Source organism: Bacillus rossius, chromosome 1 (assembly GCF_032445375.1).
Source record: "Bacillus rossius redtenbacheri isolate Brsri chromosome 1, Brsri_v3, whole genome shotgun sequence".
In the NCBI taxonomy this organism is placed as follows: domain Eukaryota; kingdom Metazoa; phylum Arthropoda; class Insecta; order Phasmatodea; family Bacillidae; genus Bacillus; species Bacillus rossius.
In genome coordinates this window covers 174,011,703-174,029,492 of record NC_086330.1, presented here as the reverse complement: position 1 = coordinate 174,029,492, position 17,790 = coordinate 174,011,703, and the positions used below count along the sequence as shown (strand labels likewise).

The following is a 17,790-nucleotide window of genomic DNA, read 5'->3' as shown; positions in this document are numbered from 1 at the left end:
TTGTAGGAAAATGGGAAATTTATAGGGAAAAAAGGGAAATTTATTGGGGAAAACGGGAAATTTTGAGGAAAATTGGCGGAAAATCGGGAAATTTCCAGGAAATCGATGATGATGTCATCGGTCAAAGGTCATAACAGTGACGTCAGGGGTCAAGGGTCACCAATCCTGAATCCTGCACCTGGCACCTGTGTGCTCGGATCGGCTATTCCTAACTACTATTATTATTTTACAAACATATTTTTAACGTATTAGAAAAGCCACTTGGCAATGGGTCGATTTGTTCAAGACTGATGTTAGTGGAAGGGACGGTAAACAGCTGTGCCTTCTTTCTATTTCTCCCTTTCTCTCTCTCTTTTCAAACTTCATGGAAATGTTTGCGCTCGCTGACACGCTGCAGCACAAGCGCCAAATACAGGCGCTTCTCACTACTTTCTGCTACACATTTACGTCGCATTCACGAAATTGTTCCCACCAAATGCCGTATTTCGAGAGCTAATATGCTAGGCATCAATAATTTGCGACCGTGAGTCGGTTGGATTATTTAGACTAAATAAAATACAATTAAATAAATATATTTGGTTTGCCCACTATGTGATTTTTTTATGGTGCGTAATAATAAACACATTATTTCTGTGGTGCTAAGGCAGAACCCAATATGTCATAATAATTCGAATTTTATGTTTTAATGCCAATATGTACATCACGTGGTGAATTTTACAATGGCAAAACCAGATATTACAAAAAAAAATTCTCTAACGGTTTTTAAAGTAACAAAGAATTCCAATATGATAATTTATTTGTATTTGATCGTTGGTAAAACCTTTGAATATATATACTGTATATAAGTCGCGAGTGGATAGGATTTACTCTACGTTTTTCAGGAGCGTTTGATGAGCAGCTTGGGAACTTCACCGCTGCATGGCGCTGCCGTAACGCCCTGTATCGTCTTAGGTTGTTATTTACACGTTAGAACGCAGCACTGTCGCCCGCTGTCATTCACCTGCACCCCCCACACAACATTCACTGCAGCTCAAAGTCGTTCAACGGAAGTTTGTTCGTCACAAAACTGTAGGGATGAGAGGTGGAGTAGAGGGTGGGTGGAGGACAACGCATGTTTGAGGGAGGGTGGGGAAGGGGTGTTTGAAGAGTTCGACACTTGTCCGCTAGGGACCACCACAAGTCGATGCCCTAGAGATGGTGGCGATTGCGGCGGTGAATTAACCAACTACCTCAAACCGTATTAGAAATTTTAACCTGGGCTGGCGACTTCTATACAGTATATATATTCAAAGGTAAAACCCAACACGTTTGACATATTGGACTCTGGCATCCTTTCGCAACAAGTGTGTATATGTGAAATCCGATATGTCAGAAATATTAGGATTTGGCTGTTTCTCAGCCTATCATTATCCTGACTTGTCTCGTCTCCACTTCGCGCAGATGTCTTCCCTCGCTTGGTTGTCTTTCTTGTCAGCTCTTGATTTTGAAGCAGTTTTCCCATAACAGTGTAAAATGGACGGTAGTAGTAGGAGTGCCAGGCTCCTCAAAATGAGTTTGGGTAAGTACGTTTTATGCAAGTTATGATTATTTATATAAAACCTGTTAGCAAGGGACAAAACTATAGTGTAGTGTGCATTTCTTTTTAGATTTGATGAATGAAGGCCATGTTTATGAATTGGAAACCATGTCGCCACTTTCACTGCCGATGGATATGCAGCTTACGCCAACCTATTGTGCAAACAACGAATTTGAGGGAACTTAAACCCAGGATATGATGGCTACTTTCGAATGTTGTCAAGGTAGCACTTCAATCTTTACTTCAATACCGTACATAATAAGTGTAACATAGCCATTTTATAAAACCAAACCTATATTGTTTGCGCAGGAGGATCCCAGGATGAGCAGGATTGCAAACAGACACGGAAACTAGGGAATTCATCGAAGGCTTCATCCCTGATTTAAAGAGGCTACAATAGAAGGTAAAATACTTACAAAACTTCTCATAGTAATACAATTGTTGACTCAATGATGTGTTGTGCTGTTGTCATTGTACCGAATAAGAAAATGTGTGCTGTGGTTGCAAAAACGGGGTTCTCCTGACCTTACATTTCAGTATCGCTCCATGCTCAACTCGTGCGAAAGCCATTTTATAGTAATTTGTAGGGTTAACAATATATTTATTTACTTCCATGATAGGTTGACCTTAAGTTACAATGCATGAGTGATAGTCCTTCATTCAAAGCCAGGAAGATCATTAACAATGGATATATTGCACATCAGTTATCAAAATATCAAGTTAGGGCTGACCTCCGTAGCACGCAAGCCTGTCGTGTGACAGATTCTGGGTTCGAGTCCCCGGCAAGTTAAGGCATGAATGTAAATTTGCGACATCAAACTGGCAACTTACACTTAGCAAATTACAATTTACTAAGCTTACATTGACAACATACAAGTGATTACAGTTAACATAAAGCAGAAATTATTTGAATATTGACAAAATTTCATTAAATACTAAAAATAATAAAAAATTGATTTTACTTAGAGTATGTTCTATTTTGCACCGCTGAACAGTTTTATTTAAGCAATCTCGAATTACTCATTAATGCACACGATGACAAATGCAAAACGTATCTGCAAAATAATTCTTGATGTCACAAAATGGGCCCTGGGTAGTCGAGTGGCTAGAGCACTCGTCTCCTACGAATGTGATCCGGGTTAGATCCCCGCAAGGTGACACACGGATTTTTTGCATATTCGTGTCAGACAATGTCGCTGGTCGGCGGGTTTTCTCTAAAACGTCCGTTTCCTCCACCCTTGCAATTCGGCGCTGTTCCATTGTAGGGTCTCATTCAATGTCATAGCTAAGGGAAGGTGAAATCCTACGGGCTGCAATGAAAATGGTGCCAACTCTGTGGATGCATTGCCAGTGTTCGAATTCACGTGGATAGGTGCATTCAACGAAGTAAAATATTTTACGTATTACGTAAACTATCAATTGAACATGTTGGCAAAATGTTCAAATATTGTTCACATGTGTGTTTTTTTTTAGTAAATTTGCAGTTTTATATTATTAAAAAAGTACATAAAACAGTTTTCAACAATATAAACATTCCAATGTAATACACGTATTGAATAAACATTATATTGGATTGGTGGTGATAAGTTAGATAAAAAGAGAATAAGCTAGACGAAAACAGATAAACTCAGGTGACTTACAAACGGGATGAAAGTCATTTGTTATAATTATAATATTTCTTTGATTATTGGATATTAACTGACACAAGTGTAAGTTAATAGTAAAACAATTTTTTTTCTATTTTATCAGTGGAATTCTCATTATACTTTAAGTTCTTTCCTAATGTTGCGCATAAAAGTTGTTTTATACTGTAAAATTACAAATCTCCAATACCTGTTCTATACATTATTACAGGAATCTGTCACTGGGTACAAGACATGGTATTAATCTTTTATTTGATATTTTCTTTTTTTGTCTGGAGATAAAGATAACAATTTATATCTACTACAGCTTCTATTATGCACTTATCACTGTATAAAATAAGACGCTTAACTTTTAATAATCTTTGAGTCCTCCCTCCACTGACTTCAATACAATTTGGGCTTCCTAAAACCTAGGAACTATCAGATAACAACGTACACCTATATTGTATAATATTTTCTTTGATTATAGGCTGCGGCTTAAGATTTAAAAATTTTCCATAATTCGCATTGCGTGTGGCAACACCAACTATAACATTTTAATGAGAATCTCCAAAAAAAGAATTTGCAAACAAGTGAAAAATTTTTCTGCTCGCTGAGCTGCAGATGTTTATTTCATAGAACCATTTCGGACACTATGCCTGGTCGTTTGTTGTTACAGGAATCTTAAGTACCTTCGCATTGCTAACACATAGATTTTCTGTTTGCGGGTACAGGATATTTTAGATCTGTCTTAGACAATATTTCACTTATTCACTTTCCCTTAGAATGCTTTTCTTTTATAGTTCTAGTCGAACATGCTTTTCTCCATGTTTGTGAAACGTCAGTTTTCGAAATAATACACTCATTAAAAACATTTCCTATTTATAATACTTCTTCCACCGTCAATTTACGAAAACAAAATAATAAATAATAAATTTTAAAAATTGTTGATATATAAACGCTGGGAGATAAATTATTTAACTCACGAGTTACTTGATAGGATGGAATACCAAATTACATTTGCCGAATCACTTCTGCTAGTACTACAGAAAAGTCGCCTCTCTTTACTTCCTTGACATTATTCACATGACCACTAAAAACATATTTCCCCCTTACAATAAACTATTCTCTGTAATGATAATATACTTAATCATAGGAAATAGCAATTAATAACAATAAGTATCACCCTTAATTATAGAGATCGGTGGGTCGCGACAGTCCTGCAAGTTTTTCGCAAGTGCAACACTAGGCAGCGCCACCAGGACGATTTTCAGACACGTGCACGGCGACTATACTTATAATGTTTGGAAACATTTACATTTTTTTTTTGCCTTCAGTGTTTTTTTTTGTTTTTAGATAAAGGATTATCAACCTCAAGATGAGCCTTTTCCGAACGGAACCATACATTTATGAATGTGCCTAAATCAAATAACAAAATCTGTCTCTTAGTTTTAACAAAGAGTTATTATGCTCCTTACTAATTTTACTGTTATAAAAAAATATAAGCGAGTCTTTCGGTATCACTAGAGACGTGTTACATCTTATATCAGTAACCAGCAAATTCGTGTGTTTTAATGACATTGTACATTCACTTGTAATACGATACTCGGACACGAAATTTAGAGGACAATTTTTTAAAATAATGCCAAAGAAAATAAATATTTTACACAATTGTATTTTTAACTACATTTCTTGCTTTGAATCAGACGTAGAATTCGCACCTGCCTCTAAAATTCGTTGCCGAAGCTGCTATATTAAATATTGAATCATTCCATTTGCGGAGCAAAAGGTTAAATAAACTATACATTCAAACGGCTCAACGGCTTCAAACGAAAAAAAGATTTGGGAAAATTCTAAACCACGGCTTCTGGCCTAATTTTCGACAAATAATTTTATTAAGTATACTGTACATCTTGTTAAAACTCATCAAAAAGTTAATACATTTAAGTTTCCCTTTGTCTTTGTGTAGTTTGATTCATGCCATCCGCCACAGATGGCAGCACCATGGTTACAAATTTCCGTTACATGCGAATTCCATCGGATTCGAGAAATTACTCCTACCAAATGCCGTAAACCAAGAGCTAAGTTTTTTCACATCAATTAATTATAAATATGTGTTCACATAGTGTCGTCTATGGCACGAATTTTAACAAACGTAACGGTTGGATGGACCTCTTCCTGTGGCCAATGTGTGCCCCCCTCCCTTAAAATTCTTTGACACCGCCTGGTGTAGGACGTTCCCGCGCCAAAAAGACTTCAACTCTTGCTGCAACGATCTGTTCTCATCTGGTATCGTATAATGTCTTAATAGTTTTCTTTTATCGTCAGGGCCTACCTCGGGTGGTAGACTTTATTTGGTAATATTTTCATCTCACTACACAGAAAAAAATTTTCTGAGCTTTCACAAAAGTTTCCTTTAAAAACCAGTAAACAAGAAATCGTTTTGAAATACACAATAACATATTTAAACTTTGTGCACATATCAAATACTTTTCTCACTTTTCTTACGAAATTTAACTATAAATTTAATATTTGAATAGAGGTTTCAACCAAGCATAATATATTTTTAATACAAGTAAAATAGAATCGAACATTCGTCAGTTTAACATTATTTCATTTTTTCATGCATATTATATGCGCAGTTAATACTGTAAGACTATCGAGGGAATGGTTTATAAATAATTTTTAACTATTGGAGTTACTAGGACGACACAAAGCATAATAAATTCCCGGGTAAGAATCTGAACCCGGTATTACTTTGAACACTAGTTTTTAGTGATGCAGTTGTTTTAATATAAATGTACAAATGTACAAATATCTGTAATTTTGCATGAATATTTCTGATTGAATTATAAATATATGCAGTGTAGCCAACATATTTTTAAAACGAACAATGAACTGGCTTGCTATGCCCACGTGATACTGAGCTTCACTTGATTCTTGTCACCCGTATTTAAACTGCTTGATTGATGTGGCGGAGGAATATGTTGTTACGATTGACTTTAGGAAAACGACTTCCATGGGTTCGCGTGTTTTTGACTGAAGCAACCACGTGACGGGTTCACCTTGGAGACTGAAGGCGTGCGGGCGGCACCTGAGAGCCAGCCTCTTGGAGAGGACGCTCGCCCTGCGCTTCACGGTGAGGGGGCCGAGTCTCCACGCACGGGCGACGTTACGACCCCGAGTTTCAGAGTGCCCCCCTTCCACCCCAACCTACCATGTGGTGGCGCTATGCAAGGTTACTAGAGAGAGGGAGGTTGCGCCGATTTGAAGGGAGAAAGTGGAAGGGGGAGCGACCTGGCCCTGTGACGTAGCTGGGAGCAGAGTCCGGCTGTGTGCTCGCGCTAGGTGTAGCTTCGCATGCACAATGCACTGCGAGCTAGTATCGCTGTTGTGCGCTGTTGGCTCATTTTATAACAAAATACACACATTTCAATATTAATGTAGTATTATCGACATTTAAAGTAAAAACATATTTTTTTCTTCTATTGGCACGCATTTTTATACTGCAGTGCAGGGTTTTAAATCTTAAAGACTTTTTAAGGATATGAAATATATTTTTTTTACTTGAAAAGTAAAGTAAGTATTTATTGAAAAATTTATTTTATTTCTAACTCACAAAATAACTAGTGACGCATCAAAAATGACTGAAAAAATACTTTTCATAGACTCGTATACAGCTGCTCTGATTGAAGAAGCGTAAATCTATCAAGTGAAAAGAAATCGTTTTTGAGAGTGTTCCCATTATTTACAACCATAGTGCATAGTAGCATAATTTCACACCGAAGTTATTGGTACAAAATAAAGTAGTAAAAAAATAATAACTGGAGAAAAATGGTAGTATTTTCAAAAATAAAGAACAGAGAATAATAAATGTTTATTTTTATGGGAAAAGTATGAAAATCTGTGATCTATAAGAACGCAACATATTAAATTAGACGTATAGAAATTGATTAACTACGCTAATGATTAATAAAATAAATTATCTAACATTAACCAAAACAAATGTTAAACAGTGGTTTACATCGAACATACGTATAAGCTATATATATATATATATATATATATATGTGTGTGTGTGTGTGTGTGTGTGTGTGTGTGTGTGTGCATACACGTTTAGGAAGTCAATTATTCTTACTTATGTAAGTTATTGGGTGAACTGCTTCTTTTTTCTCTGCTCCCTTTTTGCATTGCTGTCTTGTTCTGCTCTTCTTTTCAAATGCCTTAGTCGAAAAAATGTCCTAGTTCTTGCAAGCTTCATTAAAACGTTAGAGTTTATTTCAGGAAACTTCGTCACCAAATTATTAAAAAATGCTCGTGTAATTCTTGGCTGAGAGTTTATTCCTTTACCGTGAAGACTCGTAAACACTTCTTCCGCTGATTTCACTGCATTTACGAATGCCTGGGATGGAATCGTCAAACCGCCTCTGCTAATTTTTTCTATCCATCCATATGCATAAACAAAGCACATTTATAAATTAACATAACTTTTATATAGCAATATGTTCAAGGCCGTGGTCTTTCATTTCTATAATTGTGAGGGAAATAATTGTTTTTAACATTAACAGTACCCAATATTGTAAATTGTTGTTTTGTCCATATTTCTTCAAACTGACTCTTTGATGCTTTCATAATATTTTGAGACATTATAAACAGTTTGATGTTAGCTAATTACCGTACTAACACAATTTAAAATAATTATTGTTTACACAACAACTATAAAAACCATTTTTTTGCTTCAAAAAATAGTTGTATGTAAAAACCAATTAATCCATTTACAACAATATGACCAGAACCAATAATTTACAATACCAGCTACTGTTTGTGTATACCATTTATAACATTTGCATTATGCTCTCTCTCGTGTTGAATAAAAGGACACTCACACCTTGATAATAAAACAGCAAGTACCGGTATTTTCAAAAGTTTGACATACTTACCTTCGTTTACAGCCGAATTTGCGATAAGATTTCCGTCATTGGTGCCATGGGCCAAGTAGCCAGCAACGTATCGCAGTGCCTCACTTTCCTCTGTTGTCATATCAGAAAAGGACTTGTCGGAAGATTGAAGTGTTGGGGTCGGGATTTGGGCACTTTCTTCTTTCGCAGTGTTTAATGAAATAAACATTTGGGTTGTCAAATACGGTTTGTCAGCCAAACTTTCATCAGTGACACAAGCAGCAGCTGGCAGAGGTAGTTTACATCCTAAAAGCAGCAAACGTAGACGATACTTAAAGTCTGCAGGTGCCGGATTTTGATTTGCGTGTCCAGCACTCCTAATCCGCGAAAAAAAAAAACTTTCCAAAACATCTTGATTCAGACGAGACGTGAGAATTAATTTCAGTGAATACTTAGCGTTCAAAAAATTGCGTAATTCACGAAGCAAATTTATTGTTACCAAAATTCCTTTCTGAAATGGCATGAGGCCTTTGTGTTGCAATATTCTTAAACTTGATATTTGATGTTCCATTTCTTGTAGTGTGTTAAGCTGGTTGTCAATATTTAGACCAAATGCACTGTGCCACGGTTTTTTCGAATCTCTGACAAATCTGGAGTTCAAATTATCAAAGAATTTGTCAACAGTTTCGAAAAAATTTCCGATTTCTGGGTGATCTTTGTAGTTTTCCAGAAGACGTCTAGCAGTATGGTGTGAAAAAAGTTGTACCGCATATTTAACTTTCTGCCTTGTACTTCCTTTGACAGTTAAAAGCAACTCTGTCAGTTTAGGACACAACTTCCATTCCTTGTCTTCTATTATGTCATTTATGTGCTGTTTGAGGATTACTGTTCCATTACCTAGCCGTATTCCAAAATCAAGGAAGTTATTTCTCAGTAGCTTAATGAGATGAGGAATGTCGGCGAAAACCCATACGTTTCTTTTTCCGTCCGAAGGGTTTGGAAAGGAAACATTTTCCGGTGATATGTTTAAACTTTTCCAGAGGCCTAGGTTACTGCCTCCCATATCACTCACTATTGCAACCACAATAAAACTCCTTTCTTCAAGTTTATTAATAACTTTAAAAAGCAAATCTTGAGTAATTTTGACATCAAAATCATAAAAAACTGGCTGCTTCCATTTTGAAACCAGACCTCTGGCCATTATAACTTGTGCATTTTTGCTAGGACATAAAATTTGGTCTGCTGTTTGGTCATAACAGTATCTTCCATCTTCTTTCATTTCATCAAAAGATAATACTGTAAGCCATTCAGTAAGCATCATTGATCCTGATTTTGCATGCAAAACAGTCAAGACTTCTTCAAGAATACCTGGAGAGCATTTCACGTTCCTTGTCCATTTCCGGAGAGTTGATAAACCAGGTAAAGGAATACCGACTTTTTTCCTCAAGTAGAGGTAAGCTTTGCGGGAAATTGAACGTAAAGTTATTGCTGCAGCTATATCCCCATCTTCCCACCACACTTGTCTTTTACTTTTATTTAAAAGCCGTTCTATTTGCTTGGGAGTAAAAATATTTTCTAAAATCTTTTTTAGTTCATCCCTAACAGACCTCTTGCACTGCCTATGAACAATTTTCAGTGACAGTAACTGAGATTTCAGAAGCTCATTTTGCTTTTGTAATTTTTTCTCCCCTTCTTTTCTGCTTTCAATTTGTTTTTCCAGAGAGAGAATCCGCAATTGTAGTAAATCTATTTGTTTTTGTAAATGTATATTTTATGTAAAATCATGATGCCAAGTTGCCTCAGTGTTTGTATTGGAGCTCTCAATTTGAGAGTTTTCACAATGAGAACTGTTAAGTAGTATTTCCTGTGATACAGATACATCGACAATAGACCGCAGCTGTTTTGATTTAGATGTGTTCAACTCGTCAACAAGCTTTCGTTTAACGGTTCTAGACTGAAGTCTAGCGCTCCTCGTGGAATCAACTGCTTTTTTGTTGTTTGGCAAATTAATGCTTGGGACTGCATTATGTTTAAGCAACCTCCGCATTTTCTCGCCCATTAATTCGGCACGCAAGTCTCTTTGATAATCTTCATCGGTAAAGTGTTCGGAACAAAGTCGTACTTTTTTGTGGTCAAATGTATCCTTCCTACCACACAAAAAAATCCACTTCTTTAATAAGTCATCGTGTTTTGGAAATCTAAAATAACTTATAGCTGCGCCTGTCTTGTCTTTATAGTTTCTACAATTATGCACTGCACATCCGGGCATCTTAGAAAATTATAACTTGAAAAACAGCTATTTACATACCATACTATGTCACAATTCAGTAAAAAAAAAAAAAAAAAAGCTCAAAGTATTATCTGTAACCTATGTATTTACACCGTACTTTTGTTTTCACTTATTAACGTTTGATGGGTTTCGCAATAGGTTCTACATTATAAAGTAATCATGTTATCATCAAACATTAGAGCCTTCTTACAGTTTGTACAGAATACGTAGAAAGATTGTGGTAAACAACGCGCCTTTGCGATAGCGAGCTTACCGGGCAAGCGTAGGCCGCGTTCCTTGAGCATGGGCAAGAGACTGCTGCTCCGAGATACGTCACAGGTCCGGGCGGCCAAGTACCGTTATTCCCAGCCCCTAAATCGGCTCCCCCCTGGGCGCTATGGGCCCCGCCTAGTCAGGGGTGTATCTGTGTTCATTGGTGAGGCGGGATGATACACGATGCCCATTTGCTGCTGCACCTTCTGTTATACTCACGGATATATAAGTTTATATAGCAGAAGAGAAGAAAGAATCTTTAACTACATACACACGATACCTAGAATGCTAACGGGAAACAAGCCAACGCAGTTGCCGACCAAAACAAGAATATCGGGGTAGGATAAACAGGTTTGCTGACCAAATACTGAAAAAAAAAAAAAAAATTGCAGCTTTTTATTTCAAAAATTATTACCTGGTGAATGATTTTTTTTTGTATAGAATGATTTTTTTATATATTATCTTCTGCAATTCACTTGCAAAATATATACATCAAAGTTGATTTGGTATTAAAAAAAACACGTAGCAATTTTGAAATTAACGAGAAGGTATTTTTTATTGATAGATTAGTTTAAAAATAAAGTAATATAAAAGTTTAAAGATACAAATAAAAATTCGTTTGCTTAATGTAGATTATTTATGATAAATTTATAATTTTATTTTAATCAGACAGTTCATCTAGTTAATTCAGAGAATTATTAATTGAACTTATTTCATTGCAGCAGTAACATGTGCTACCCATTCACATATTTTATACACCTATGTTACTTATTTCAAAAATTATTTTACTACTTACTTTGGGAAGTAACTAAAAATGTTTGTTTCCGAGTGAGACAAAGAAAAACGCATAGTTCGCTTAATAAACTTAAATCTTAAGTGAAGGGAAACCATCTCGCATATTAATTTAGGCTAACGTATGCAGCGTTTCTATGAAGTGTTATTTTAAACACTAATAATTTATGAACATCCGTTTTCAAATGTGTTTTAGTTAGGGTTTTTTTTTATATTTTTATTACTTGTGAACATATTTAATTTTGTTTTAATTAAAAAAGGATTTATAGCTAACTAGTATGAAATAATAACACCAATGGACTGATATGTATTTAATAATATTATAGCAATAAGGTAAACAAATAAAATAAAAGTTATCTGTTATTCAAAAAAGGTTAAATTTAAACCTCTCGCGCTTCTCAGCCGCGAACCCTACGCTGCGCTACCAAACAATCGAACTTTTGAAGTAACTTAATATTGTAAATAGTGAAATTCCCTTTATCTTTTCTTTTAAAACTACAGATGGCTTCTTTCTATGACTATTTTAATTCAGCAAATATAATCCAGGGTAGTTTCACTTTCATAAAGTTTCATTTGGCATCCCAACACGTTTGATATGTCCCCCAATTGTTACGAAATTGACTTTATACGGGTTTATGTTGCTGCTGTACGCGAGTCTAACATCTTGACGACTTCTGCTAGTGGGTAGAGCAGAAAAATAGAATACGTTCTAGTGCAATTTTAGCTAAGATTCTGGTATGAAATCTTTTATAGCCAGAGCCAGACCCCTTGGAAGGGTGCTGAAATGTTACCTACACAGGAACAGGTGCTCTAACATAACATAACATAAGTAAGAGAACTGCTAAGGAATTAAATATCGTATGTGGCTGGCTGAGGTGCAACACTCCCTGGTGCTTCCCTTTTAACTGGGCACAGTCTACTCGTGCATAAGACACCTATGAAATTTCAGCTGCAACCATAAAATTGTATGGAGATGAACTGAAGATAAATGTGTAATGCAAGACTCTTAGGTGCTTTTAAATCTTTACCGGGTGTTTCGTGACTGAAAATTATTCAGAAAACACGCGTTTTAGCCATTTTTTTACTTTCTCAAAAATACAGTTTTTAAAAAATGTGGAAACAGAACTACCCATCCGCCCTCAGTGCATTCATAAATGCTTTATGTAAAGAAACACCGCTGTGATGCCTTTAGCAGTTTTCAAATCGCGTGGTTCCTTCTGAAGCTCTGCACACCGTTTGTGTGCCCTGGTAGGCTGGCCCCTTAGTTAACACTCCATAATAATCCTTCTTTATTTTAGGACTAACATCCTACCTAACAACAACTTCAACCGTCTTTTGTGCGCTTGTTCGACGCAATTGTGATGCTCAAATATCGATATAATGATCTGTTGTATAATACTCTCTAAATATTGGGATTAGTAACTACATTTATATGACATGATTTGCTTGAATGATGTAAGGAATAAGCATTGACGAGTGTTGGTAACTCCTCCAGGTTGATTTCCCCTCCTGTATAATGATAAGAATTTTTACCTTCAAAATTTACAAATGGTCCAGGGATCTTCGTAGATTAACCTAAATCTTTCTAAATTTACGAACAATGGGACAAATTTCTTTGAACATAAATCCAAATCATATTATTGGTATACTAACAAAACTTTCAAACACTTGTTAAGAACACACTTCTTTTGTTTACGTGTTAGATATTTTGATTTGTAAAGAAGCACACAATTTGGAAATCAAAATAAAGATACGTTTCTGAGAAAGTACAGTTATTTGGAATTACGAAGAACTATATGTTTATTTAAGGATAATTATTCGTTGAAAAGTCCGTAAATTTATTGAATCTATATTAATTTATGTACGCATGAAAACATGTATTAAAATTCAACGACCAGACATGAAGTATGAGCATCAGGAGTCTCAGGGATCTAAAGAGCCTCATGAGCCTTAAGAGCCCCATGATCATCAGGATCCGCAGGAGCCTCAGGAGCGTCAGAATCCTCAGTATCCTCATGAGTCTCAAGAGCCTCAGGAGACTTAAAAGTCTCAGGAGTTTAAGAGCCTCAGGAGCATCAGGAGCCTCAAGAGCCTCAGGAGTATCAGGAGTATCAGGAGTCTCTGGAGTCTCAAGAGCCTCAAGACACTTGCGAGCCTCAGGAGTCTCGTGAGTCTCAGGAGTCTGGTGAGCCTCAGGATACTCAGCAGCCTCAGCAGCCTCACCTTGAGACGGCCCGCCTCGAGCCACACGAGGCAGAAGTCCGTGCTGCCGGCCACCAGCAGCAACATGGCGTCGGGACGCCGGGTGCGGAACCGGAACTGCAGGTCTGTGGTGCTCTTGGCGTCCTGCAGCGGCACCGAGATGTAGCTCGCGCCGTAGAAGGACGCTGCAAGCACACGAGCGGACGCCTCAGGACGAGCACGACTGCTTCAAGTCTGGGTCGTCTAAATATTCTCAAATTTAACGTTCATCAATAGTATATTTGTGCTACTGTTGCACGGTTATCAGTGTTTGTAGACAACGTCATGTGGTGGTCAAAGTTCGTAAGCAAACATCGTTCGATACCGTAAAGCTATAGCTGGGAAATGAGTTCCACTTGTGTTACTTTAGAGAACTATAAAATCTTGAAACAATTTACGTGACACAGTTTTTAGGTCATCCTTTTCGTTTTGATATTGGTTTTGGCTTTTCTTTTGCTAAAATTATATTTTAAACACACAGACTAAATTTAAAGTTTTCGTATTTTTTTTTTCCAAGTTACTAAAAATAAGCCCTTACTGAATATATTTACCCTTGTAATTTTTATACAGAAAACCCTCCATTAAATTTGAGGGTCACCTTATTTTGGCCCACTTGCTTCACATTCTACACATGCCAAATTTATGCGTACGTTTTGATGCAGCTCCACTAATTCCCACGTTAGTAAGAGTGTTACTGCCAGGTCAATGCTCTTTATGTGAGTGACGTCAAAGGTGTAACATGAGCTATTATTACACTTTTGTAACTCATTATCATACCAGAGAGCTTTTTTCTTTTGTAATATTAGGTTTTATCAAATAATTTTTGACATAACTTATATCTTAACAATGGCCCTTTCTAAAAACCAAACAGTTTTCTCAGGTAAATCGTTCAATACGCTATTTTTCCAATGAAAATTTGTTTCTTTCAGTAGGCTGGAGGAAGGTAATTGTGGTAACACTGCACCACAAAGTCTCCTCTCCAGTAAATGCACGTTCTCATCCATTTTACAAAACAAAATAATGTATTGATGATAATTGTGGGTATAATTTATTATGGTAAAAATAATGTTTTTTTCTTATGGTAGATGATAAATCGTTCTTAAATATGGTTGCTCTGATCGATAAAGTGATGAAGACTATGCTACTCTCTCGCACGGAGTAGAGAATCTTCGGCCCAAAGCATTACCATATCGATACACTGTGGAAAATTGAAGAATCTAAAGGATTTTTTCCTTCCTACACTGTGAATGAAAAATCAAACCAAACAAGAATAACGGAATAGGGCACCCTTCTTTCATTCCGGGATAGAAAAAATCATAAGCACCCACAGGGTGTCAAAATACTGTTTGGAGTGCATTCTAATTTAGGAGTTCCCATCACGGAAAACAACGGTTTCAAGATCAATTAAAGAAAAGTTCCTATCCAATTTTTTCCATCAATTCAAACTTAAATGCAAAACAGCACCTTCAACCCTACCAGTCAGCAGTCCTAGCCACGGGCCAAAATAATTAATCCGATACGTGGGTGTAATGAGTTTCTGTACTGCATCCCAACTTTTCGCAGTTCTTTACAGTTTTTCAAAAATAATATATTGTTTTAAACTTTTATTTTGGTAGATTTTGAATCAAAGTCCTGCGTCAGGCAGAACTTCTGCACCAAATAAAATGTAGCTTGTATTTGATTTGGCACGAAAGCCAAAAATTTCACGAATTCAATTGATGTGCGTTGAGCGACTTAAGATAAACAACAGGACACATAATATTATTCCCATCCTAATTGCTTATTTTACAACTACAGCTAGGAAAAATAAAAGCGATGGGAAAATATAACTTTGAAAATAAACGTTTCACGAATTCATTCTTTAGTTGTTTAGTATAATTACATTTAAATTCGCTTCTAAAGAACATTTTAAACAGAAGTTTCCTGTGAACCAAATGCTTATTTAGAAGCTAGGTGCATGGAACGATAAATATTTCAGTACTGTTAGCTCTCAGATAACGGGTTTTCAGCTGCAGACAGAATAAGCAACACACTTAAGGTATTTACACCAGATAATGATAAAATCATATTTCGCAATGCTCGATGACCGCCTGTGACAAACAGAAGTTAAAATTTAGCCTAACTGCTTCATCGAGACCTCCAAAACACAATTTTTATAATGGAAATAAGAAGTTTGTGAGTGGATAAGTGCAATATTTGCCACGTGGGTAATAATGACAAAATGAGAACAATCATTCCCATCTGAATAAGAGTACACTGTTTTTATAAATAAATTTATAGTGATGTGTTACGTTACTTTTTTGTTTGTGTGTTGTTTTACATCTTTGTTTGAAACTATTCACTTCATGTTGAAGTTTTTACGTTTCTTGCTATTCAGTTCCTTTCAAGCTATTAAACAAACAAACTGTTAGGATTGGCCTTTATACAGTTACAGTTTTGTTCTACAAACCAACTGCTAACCAGAAAGACCTCCAATTTAGACCAGATGCAGCTCTCCTGGTGCGAACCTGAAGCAATCAACCGCGAGGTTGCCAAAGTTCCCTCTGAGGCGTGCGATACACGATGTCCAGGAGAAGTGACGGCGCTGCTGTCCCCCCCCCCCCCCCCCCCACACTCCAGGGATCAAGTGGCACGCGCCACGCGCCTAGCGGCACTTTGATGAACTTCTCCGAGGGGGTGGGGGGATCCTCAGCAGTGCGAGCACCAACTTGTCGGCAATCAATCGCTTTACGCTCCCAAACGTAGGTATGCTAACTGTAGTTTATTACATTGTTTATTATTTATTATTTCAATACACCAGTTACAATTTATTTTTACTCTGCTTTGCTAACTACTCATATTGCGAAATTCCCACAATATACGTTTTTACAAATTATCTAGGTAAGTTTCTAGTATCCTAATAGTTTTGATATAAAATTATTTGGAATTTGTTTCCTTACTTTTACATAATTTTAGTTCCTATTTAGTGAACTCTACCTCGACAAGACACAAAGTCCATTATTTTGTTCATTTATGGTAATTTGAAGACAATCCGTATTTAGTTTAAACATTTTTACGCCACATATGGAGAAGGTGGTCCCGTAGTAAGACACTGAAGCACGGTTGGAATCACGGTCCACATATTCTCATTTCTTTTCCATTTGGTAAGTGGTTTTTAAATCTTTCACTGCTTAGTGACGAACACAATTATTTAACACAAATTTCAATTAAATTGAAATAAATTTTTGTTATACTTTCTTCATACCTATAAACAGGAAATTACTAAACAGTGAGTAGTTTAAAAGCTTAAAAAGATGTGAAAATAAATGTAACTAGCCAAAGGATATGATAGCATGTTATTATAATATTAATCTGATAAGTCATTTATCTACAACGGTATTGGTATTAATTTTTCTGTAGTCTCTCCTGGAGTTTGGCAGTAGATCTACATTTTATCTGAGTTTTTGTTAGTAATTGATCTCTTTTATAGTAAATATAAATTTTGACGTGTCTTATACAACGTAATGGAAAGTTACTAATGTTAAAGAAAAATTAAATATTTATTAAATAAATAATCTTCAGTACAAAATAAGGTATGAAAACAATTTAATTTTAATAATTGTGTATGACAGCGTGAGAAAAAATTTTGATTTATGACTAATCCAAGTGTATTTTCTCAAATTTTCTTTCCCTAAACGATGACAGTACAGATGATTTGTGTTGACTTATGCGTCAATAAATACGTTCCACTTAACATACCGATTACCTCAACTTTAACATCCAGCCGAGAAAAATATGGATGTCCGACCGCGCGTTGAGTGACAAATGTCTCTGCAAACGTCAGATTTCGTAATCCGCAAATAAATGACTGTAAAACGCTTCTCGTAAATGTGCGCTCATTTGTCACGGCGCTCAGAACTTCAGTTCGCTTAGTGTGCTCGACAGGTGCCCTCCATCTTGCTTTGTCGCTGTTGTACGGCTTATTACCTTCCCCTTACCCTTCGCCAACAAAACAACCTTGTTCGCCCATCTGTCTTCACCTGGAACTGCGTGTTTTTTCGGAAACAGGTTGTTTTCCCGCAAGCCAGTTCTCAAACCTTCCCAAACATCATTTATTTTTGGGTCCCCAAAATGAGAAAA

At 36.3% G+C, this 17,790-nt stretch overlaps 1 protein-coding gene across 1 annotated transcript in view; it reads right to left on the bottom strand.

The window, feature by feature from the left end:
* LOC134527109 (chondroitin sulfate proteoglycan 4) overlaps positions 1 to 17,790 on the bottom strand; it is a 530,625-nt gene that overhangs the window by 345,518 nt on the left and 167,317 nt on the right. Inside the window, exon 2 of the mRNA XM_063359458.1 lies at positions 13,654 to 13,817. Coding sequence (XP_063215528.1) covers positions 13,654 to 13,817 — 164 coding nt within the window. The remainder of the gene's footprint in view (positions 1 to 13,653; positions 13,818 to 17,790) is intronic.